The following is a 9690-nucleotide window of genomic DNA, read 5'->3' as shown; positions in this document are numbered from 1 at the left end:
CTAGGTTTATTGGAACTTTTTTGTTTGTTTTACTCCCAGGAATCTCTCCTCTACGTCTGGACAAAGAATTTAGTGCCATACTGTATATACACCGGGTGATTCAATAAGAACGTACCAGGCCTATATCGAAGCTAATACTGCACGTAGAGCCTTCAAACAAAAAAATGCGTTACAAATCATATGTGTAGAATGCAATAAAAATAGTAGAGACACCAGTGGCGTATCGTGAATATATCCAACGGGGGTCATCTGCAAAATTTGACTTGGAAACGGGTTGGTTGTGCCTCCATTGAAACAAGCACACACTGGGAGAAAGTCGACAGGAAACACTCTAGCACCATCTCACTTTCACCTAGTAATGCGACCGTGTTACTGCCAACGAGGAAGAAATATGCCAAGGTATTTCCTCTCAACCCATTGTGCGCTTGTTTCAATGGAGGCACAACCAACCCCTGTTTCCAAGTCAAATTTTGCAGATGACCCCCGTTGGATATATTCACGATACGCCACTGGTGTCTCTACTATTTTCATTGCATTCTACACGTACGATTTGTAACGCATTTTTTTGTTTGAAGGCTCTACGTGCAGTATTAGCTTCGATATAGGCCTGGTACGTTCTTATTGAATCACCCGGTGTATATACAGTATGGCACTAAATTCTTTGTCCAGACGTAGAGGAGAGATTCCTGGGAGTAAAACAAACAAAAAAGTTCTAATAAACATAGGGCGAAAACCCCTTCGTTTACGTATTATAGGCTGCCGAAATCATGAAAAAATGAATTTTAAAGGTTCATATCTCCAAAACTATGGGACCTACCTTGGTCGGGTCAAGACTTCACTTAGGAACTAGTATGTGCCCTATACAAAAATGCGTGTTTCAGAATCCTGAGGTGCTTCCACAACTCTTTCTATAAAAATTGTTGTGGAAACACCTCAGGATTCTGAAACACGCATTTTTCTATAGGGCACATACTAGTTCCTAAGTGAAGTCTTGACCCGACCAAGGTAGGTCTCATAGTTTTGGAGGTATGATCCTTTAAAATTAATTTTTTCATGATTTCGGCAGCCTATAACACGTAAAAAATGGGTTTTCGCCCTATGTTTATTGAAACTTTTTTGTTTGTTTTACTCTCAGGAATCACTCCTCTGCTTTTGTACAACGAATTTAGCGTCATACTGTATCTATATATATATCTATCTATCTATCTATATATATATATATATATATATATATATATATATATATATATATATATATATATATATATATATATATATATATATATGGGGGTATATGTGTGTGTGTGTGATCCGTGTTATTTCACTTCACGAACTTCCTCTCAAAAGGCTTTAACATAAGTTCCTGTGCATTTGGACTGATAAAATGACATCCAGAAACATATTATATAACATTTATTAGGCTATGGAAAATGTGAAGGGAGAAACAGGATGGAATTCTTATACTTACATTCCAACTTAGTTTGTTGCAGTGGAAAGTGTGATGTCAGGTGATAGTCATTAATGCTGATGGTCCCATATGACACCAATTTAGCACATCGGTGACCCGATAGAGCACCAATTAGTCCTATTTAGTAGAGTTCATTTCACATTAATCAATCACTCATCGCTTTTAGCCTAAAGTGCATAGTCGTAAGACGCAATATAGAAATGGAGTGGGTCAGTGGGTTAAGTGGGTCAAGATTTGTGAGTGGGTCAACAGGACTTGATCCACTGTAACCCATCACCCACCGTGACGCACTCTTGCGTTCACTGACACGCCGACCCACTCTGCTCAGTGCATTGTAGACAGCATCTTCTGAACACTGATAAATTTGTCTACGATTTACTTTCGAGACCTCCATTTTTCTTCCCTTTTCATTTATTTCTATTTATTTAAATGAGATGAGTTTACGTAAGTCAAAAAATAACTTCAGGCACTTTTGGATATTGATATTTGCAATTGTAATAATAGCAATAGGGCTTACTACTTGGCTTTCGAGAGAAGACGAATGTTTGGCTTTTTTTTTTTTTTTCGTTGGTCTACTTTACCTTGATTTGATACTTTCAAATATAATTCTGTTTTCCACTGAAAAGTATCTGTAATTCAACAAGGAATTTATACATGATAAATTGAAATTCATCGTAATATGGTCCATGACAAACATTTTACAATTTAATATCGTAAACGTCAGATCCACTAGTATTGTAACATAGCGGTGATTGAGCGATTGATCGTAGGAATTCGAACTCTAGTGATAATTTTACAGCCTTATTTTATTACAAGTGGAAACTTTTTAGTCAGTGGAGAAGAGGGCGTGGATCATGGGTCAAAGTTGTTGATGATGTGATTAGGTTTATAGTCAAGGTGACCAGAACTTTTACTTTCAAAAACGGGACGCATACGAATCGGCGACGGTGGGGGTGGGGGAGTGACTTCCACATTGCATTTTGGGACTCAGCAGTGTTTTCAATTTACAAAATACACAAGTAATAATGATAACACAGCGTTTCTAAATTAAATACAACCCAACAATACTTTTAATTACTTGAAAACACAGAATTCCAACTCAATTTCCACTTGAACCACAGAATACTCAATTCCCATTTCAGAAGTTCTAGGCACGGCTGAACCTTCCCAATGAGTGTCGGTACGGAAGAGCGTAGAATTTGCATTGACCATTTATATTTTCAATAATAATTACGGGACACCTGGGTCATTTTTGCTTTAAAACGGGACATTTAGGCGCCCCGTTTGAGAATCAGAAAAAAAAACTGGACAACGGTTGAAAATGAGGGACTGTCCCGGCTAAAACGGGACGTCTGGTCACCTTGTTTATAGTGGGTCACGATGGGTAATGTTTCACGATGGGTTATGGGACACGGTGGGTGATTGGCTCATAGATCAAGTTTTCATTGACTCACGCCATCTCTGCGAAATACTAGAAATTTCATTTCATTTTGTCAATAGTTGAAAAAGAAATATAATGTGGCAAGATTTGACTGAGAAAGACTTTTAGTACACATACCCACAGAAATACCCTCTGAGAAGAGCATATATACGAATATTTTCGAGCGTTCTTCCTCACACACACATACACACACAAAATCAGTAGCAACTTTCTTCATAGATAAATTGTAGATGGTAATAGAATAAGTCAAAGTGACAAACATTCATCGAACACGACAGGGTGCATTTATATAGGAAAACACTCCCCCCTATCAAGCGTACTCGCAAACAGCTAGCTCGAAGATGACGCCATGTTTTACTGTCAGGCAAAAACGCAAGCCTTTTGGCGATAGAATTTCGAACAAAAATTTATTGCCGTCCACTTCCTTCAATTCAAAATAAATGAAGCAAAAACGAACGGGGAGGATAAAAGAAGGAAGAAAGAACGAAACTGGAGAGAAAACTCCACAAAATAAGAATAAGAAAGCATCTCGAAGGAAGAAGCTAGGGCTATACACAGTAGAGGATTCAAATAAACGAGAATTTGTCACAACGAAAGCCAAGTAGCCGTGTGATATGCGATGCCTTCCATCAACAAGCCTGTCACTACATACACGGAACAAATCCATTTTTTATTTTCTTCTTTATTTCCACGTTTCCAAACTCCCTTTTTCTTCTATTTTCACAGCTCTCCTCCGAGCTACGTGTGTACTTTACAACATCCTATACTTTATTTTCTCGATTCCGAATTTTACAAAAGGTTTGTGTATATATATGTGTGTGTGTGTGTGTGTGTATGCAAAGGAAAATATTATGCATCTTTCCCTCGTATAGTTTCTTCTACTTCTTAGTTTTCATTTTTCTTTGCTTTGGGCTTTATAGAGACAATATTTATCTCTTAGAGACTCTCTCTCGCATAGTGCAAGGCGGAGACACAAGAAAGAAGTTCCTTCAGTTTTCCTTATAGTTCCATATATTACAAATTTTCTTTCCTTCTACGATTTTTCTATTAAAGCTCACATGTATAAAGGGAACGAGAAGTATCATATAAGGAGCAGATATAGGCTGTGTATACTGTACATAAACATGAAAGTAAATATAATTGTGACTTAATAGCTCTTGAACTATCCGACTGATCTCGATCAAATTTTCAATATAGTTGTGGTTCGGTACTATGATGGTTTTTGTATATAATAAAAATATAATATACATATAATAAAGATACAATATATGTATAATAAAGATACAAGATACATATAATATATATATAAGAGTTTGATTGTGTGTCTGTCTGTCTGTGTGCGACCTGGGGACCAGAACAGGAGTTACCATATTTTGATCATGGTCCAGACCAAGACGAAGTTTTTTTTTTTTTTTAATTCGAACGTCTCATGCGGGGCGTTTACCGGGACATGTAAAAGTAGTAGAAAATGACCGATATTAGTGTCAAATTCATAATTTTCGCGGTTGCTGAGATCAATGGCGAAACTTCGATCGTATTAACTTCCAAATTCACCCTTTTCGGCTGCTGGCTGGGTGTTACGGGGGAGGGTATCGAGACCTAAAAATAATCCAAAATGACCGATATTAGTGTCAAATCTACAGTTTTCGCGACCGCTAAGATGAATGGTGATACTCCCACAGGCGTTGGCTTCCTGAAATACAGCCCCCATCGGCTGGGGTCCAGACACCTGTATTCTTTTTTAACTTGAACCAGGGGATTTCAGAGGACGTTTACCGGGATGTGTAAAAGTATACTTGCCGCGACCTTATCCTGATAGCCGAGATACGCAGCTTCAATTCAGGCGACTCCGCGCACATTACATAGTTCCTCCCGTTACACAAGTAAAACATTACTTAGGAGATCAATTCAAAGAGCTAATTGAGTTCAAGTATATAAAAATGTCAATACAGAAACAATACTTAAAATAAATGATACTAAATTTATTAGTAAAGGGTTATGAAAATGACGTCACGACTCAGAATCGGAAAGAGAGAAGGAAAGAAAGGAGTGAAAAGCCGGCAGCTAAGACGCGAGTCTCTTGCAAGTGTTGCAAGATTATAAACTTGAAAAATCTTATAACAAAAGAAGAGGACCAGTAAAATTACTTAATTGGTCAATGTTAGAAACCGTCCACAATGGACAGGAAATGGCTTAATATTTTTATATGATATATAAATTAAATAGAGTAACTACCCCGTAAGAAACTTCATTGCCTGCTGATAAATGAAACAAAAGAAATAACGGAACTCACATGTAACTTCTGCAATTTTTGTGCAGAGAGTAACACTGCTCTGCCAAATATCGTCTTCGCGCGTGCGTTAGAGTGGGTACGTGGGTGTACTGAAACTGAAACCATGAAGAGTGTTAAGCGCGAAGTTGAAAATATGAATGAATCCGAATTATCATCTCAGTATTATCGCAAACACGAGGAAGGGAAACCTCTTTAAAGTCAAGCAAAGTAAATTGTCAACAATTTGTACGCTCGACTAAGAGAAAAATATGCAGACAAAACTATTGAAGAAATTGTTAATATGATTGTTGCCGGTTCGCTGTGGTTTACTCAGTGCCAATGTAGAGTTGCTGTGCTTTTAGAAAAAAAAATCGTATTTTTAATTTATTGTGTGGGAGGCTGCTCGTATGTTTCTGTTTATGATTGACCTTTTCCAGGTAAATATATGAGAATAACTTCATTTCTTAAGGCGGATTTTCATGTGTCCTTTACCTCCGTGAGTTGCGAGCGATTGTGCTAAACAGCCAATGAAATCACGCATCGGAGATGGCGCGCTACACTCGCGTCAGAGTAGAAATTTGTTCAATTCTGACGGAAGTAGCGCGCGTACACTATTGTATTCACTGACTAACATGGCGGAAGTCGCAAACTTTCTATTTTACGCATGCGCATTAGCTAGGGAGTAGTAATTTGGCGCAATACACGCACGGATGTATGAAAACGAAAATAATTTACGGTGAATACGCTACATGTGATGCTTCCGTTCTAACGCGGGCATGAAAATCCGCCTTTATCCTTTCTTACCTTAATCAATTGAAATGAATAAGCAAAATAGTTTTCATGCTCTCGGGTTTTAATTGTGAGGATTGCAAATACATGACGTGCGAATTTCCAATACATTTATTACTATTGTCGTGTCTTATTAAAACAAATAGACCAAGAAACATATTTTTCGTAAGCGGCAGGAAAAGAACGAGAAATCATCGCTCCGCGCATATAAGCTGAAACTCAGAACAGCGCCAGTTGAAACCCTGGCGATTGAGAACCAAACCAAAACACACACACACACATACAAAGGCTTCCCTGTGAAAAGGTTCGAGCGCCGACATGTATTAATGCGCTTGTGATGCGGCTCTCAAGTTAACATTGCGTTTAGTATAGTTAAATATGATCGATATTTTTTCCTTTCCTTGTTCAGTTTGTTTACACAGATAATTTATCATATGCATGTGAGGAATACCTATTTCAGCTAGTATATATCTGGTGTAGTAAAAAGTAATCCATTATTTTGCCAATAGATGGCTTCAGTGATCTGTATCTCGCGTTGTATAAGTCCGATCAGGTTCAACAAGATGGCGTTCAAACGATGAGATTGCGTACTACAAGCACTGTTCAGATAGTTGTGATGAGTTGACTCAGTATTGTGTGAGCGCGAGTCAAAATGGACATTAGCAAAGAGAAAATACGCTATATTTTACAGTTTTTCTTCGATAAAGGCGAAATCGCAAGCCAGGCGGCTGCAAATGTGAATAGTGTTTATGGTCCTGATACTGTAACAGCCAATCACGCGCAATTTTGGTTTCGTCGATTCCGTTCCAGTAATTTTGACGTCAAAGATGCACCACGCACTGGAAGGCCAAGTGTCGAAAATGCCGATAAAATCATGGACATTGTCGCGTCCGACCGTCACGTAAGCACTGTGTCGATTGCCCAAGAGCTAAACATTGCACAAAAAACCGTGTGGAACCATTTGCATAAGGCTGGATACAAAAAGACGCTTGATGTATAGGTGCCACACGAGTTAACGCAAGAAAACCTCATGGACCGAATTTCCATTTGCAAATCGTTGCTGAATCGCAACAAAATCGACCCATTTCTGAAGCGGTTGGTGACTGGCGATGAAAAGTGGATCACTTACGACAACGTCACGCGAAAACGGTCGTGGTCGAAGCGCGGTGAGCCGGCGCAAACGGTGTCCAAACCAGGATTGACGGCCAGGAAGCTTTTGCTGTGTGTTTAGTGGGATTAGCAGGGCATTATCTACTATGAGCTGCTCCCATACGGCCAAACCCTTAACTCGGAACTGTACTGTCAACAATTGTACCGTCTGAAGGCAGTAATCGACCAGAAGCGGCCAGCTTTGGCCAATAGGAGAGGCATTGTGTTCTACCAGGACAACGCCAGGCCACTCGCATCGATAGTGACTCGTCAGAAGCTCCGGGAGCTTGGTTGGGAGGTTCTTATTCATTCACCTTATAGTCCGGACCTGGTATTGAGTGATTACCATCTGTTCCTCTCCATGGCGAACACGTTTGCTGGTGAAAAAGTCGCCTCAAGAGAGGCTTGTGAAAATCGACTGTCTCAATTTTTTGTCACTAGGGACAAGGTTTCTATGAGAGAGACATCGTGATATTACCTTCCAAATGGCAACATGCTATCGAACAAAACGGCGCGTGTGAGACCTAAATCGGATCATTCTAACTATGGTAAGTCAAGCCTTCAATGTCATGCCAAAATAATGGATTACTTTTTACTACACCAGATATATAAAATGATCAAAAATTTCTGATATTATTGTCAAATCCATAGTTTTCGGGGTCGCTGAGATGAACAGTGATACTTCCGATGCTGTTTAAATCCAAATTCAGCCTCACAACATGGGGGAGGAAAATATATATATATATATACAGATGGTGATCAGAAAAATGGAAACACTTGAACGAAATTGCAACTTACCAGATTAATGTGGTGTCGGGCCACCTTTCGCCTTCAGAACAGCCTTGATGCGAAGTGAGATGGAGGCATAAAGGTCGTGAATGGTAGCAAGTGGAATTTTACACCATTCCTCGTGCAGGGCATCGGCCAGTTCTGTGAGAGAGGATGGAGGTGGAAATCGTCGCCGGAGTCGTGTTTCCAAGACAGACCACAGATGTTCAATTATGTTGAGATCTGGGGATTGGGCGGGCCAGGGGAGGTGTTGCACTTCATCCCGATGTTCCTCAAACCACACTGCAACAACGCCAGCTGTGTGAATGGGTGCATTATCATCCTGGAAGATGGCATCATTGTCCGGGAACAACATCCGGACCATAGGATGCAAGTGGTCTCCTAAAATTGCGACATAATCGTTGGCATTGATTCGTCCGCTAAGTGTGACCCAATGAAAACCATGATATGCCAGCCCACAACACCACCAAGCCGCCGTCATATTTCACAGTTGGGCGGAGACACTGCAGATCATAAGCTTCTTTGGGCGTTCTCCACACATAAACACGACCCGTGGTTGGGAATAGGGTGAAGGATGATTCATCCGATCATATCACAAGTTTCCAGTCCTCAACGATCCAAGTTGCATGGTCGCGACACCATTTGCGGCGTGCGAAAGCATTATGGTCCCTGATGAGCGTTTGGCCCGTGCAACACGACCCCGTAAGTTCATGTCATGTAATTCGCGGCGGACTGTGATAGTCGAAACAGGGTGGAGGAGGTGCTGATTGAGTTCCTCCGTCACTTGCTCCGCAGGGGCACGACTGTTCTGCGTGACAATGCGCTTTAATACTCGGCGTGACCTGTCACTCATGATTTTCTTCCGCCCACTGTTCCGCTTCCCCGATGTGGTTTTCCCGTGTGTTGTGTAAGCCGTCATCACCTTCGACACTGTCCCACGCGACACACCTAACACAGTAGCCACTGCCGTCACACTCACTCCACATAACCGCGCACCAACGATTTGCCCTCTTTGAAAATCTGAGAGGTCTCCCATGTTACACTACCTCCGTCTGCTGCAGCCACTGGACACTACTGTTCCACTGCGCCTGATGTAGTATGGAGATCGACCTAACACACCACCACCAGCGGTCCGGCGCTGCGTGCGCTACGACACCACTGCCTACCCATACATCTGACGTGTTGCCAACTACAGGTGTTTCCATTTTTCTGATCACCATCTGTATATATATATATATATATATATATATATATATATATATATATATATATATATATATATATATATATATATATGGACCTTTAATGTTCATTTTTTCATATTTTCGAAAGCATATAACTCCGAAAGGATGTATTTCGGCGTCCGGGTTGGTCTATACTTTTTGTCTTTACCTCCCAAATGTTGTCAGTGTTTTTTGAAACACTATAACTAACTAACTCTATGGCCTATGGAACCAGGAAGTTCAATGCCGCGTTCACAAAAGCTCTCTACTGACTTCTATCCTTAGCCAATTGGATCCAGTTTCTACTTTGTATCCCTATCTTTGCGAGATCCATCTTAATATTGTCCTCCCATCTGCGCCTAGGTCTTCCTAATGGTCGTTTTCCGATTGGTCTTCCAGTCAAAACTTTGAAAGCGTTTCTACTTTCTTCCATTCTAGCTACATGACCTGCCCACGTAAGCCTTCTAGACTTGACGACCCTAACAATGTTGGGTAAATTATGTATAAATTATGTAGTTCCTCGTTATGAAGTTTCCGCCATTCCCCATTCCCGTTCCTC

General features: G+C 40.4%; 1 protein-coding gene across 1 annotated transcript; it reads left to right on the top strand.

Annotated features, from left to right (window-relative positions):
• The first annotated feature begins 6622 nt into the window (after positions 1-6622).
• On the top strand, positions 6623-6970 carry LOC145671443 (histone-lysine N-methyltransferase SETMAR-like). Its single transcript, XM_081740633.1, has one exon. It carries the CDS (start codon positions 6623-6625, stop codon positions 6968-6970), a length of 348 nt encoding a protein of 115 aa, XP_081596759.1.
• Positions 6971-9690: the final 2720 nt, after the last annotated feature.

The sequence above is a fragment of the Thermobia domestica genome, chromosome 15 (assembly GCF_964235325.1).
Source record: "Thermobia domestica chromosome 15, izTheDome1.hap1.1, whole genome shotgun sequence".
Taxonomy (NCBI): Eukaryota; Metazoa; Arthropoda; class Insecta; order Zygentoma; family Lepismatidae; genus Thermobia; species Thermobia domestica.
Note: the sequence above shows the minus strand (reverse complement) of the source record. Positions and strands in the feature narration are given on the sequence as shown.

What these genes read in the sequence shown, in the direction of transcription:
- LOC145671443 (XM_081740633.1), top strand. Translation starts at nt 6,623, where the DNA reads ATGGACATTAGCAAAGAGAAAATACGCTATATTTTACAGTTTTTCTTC.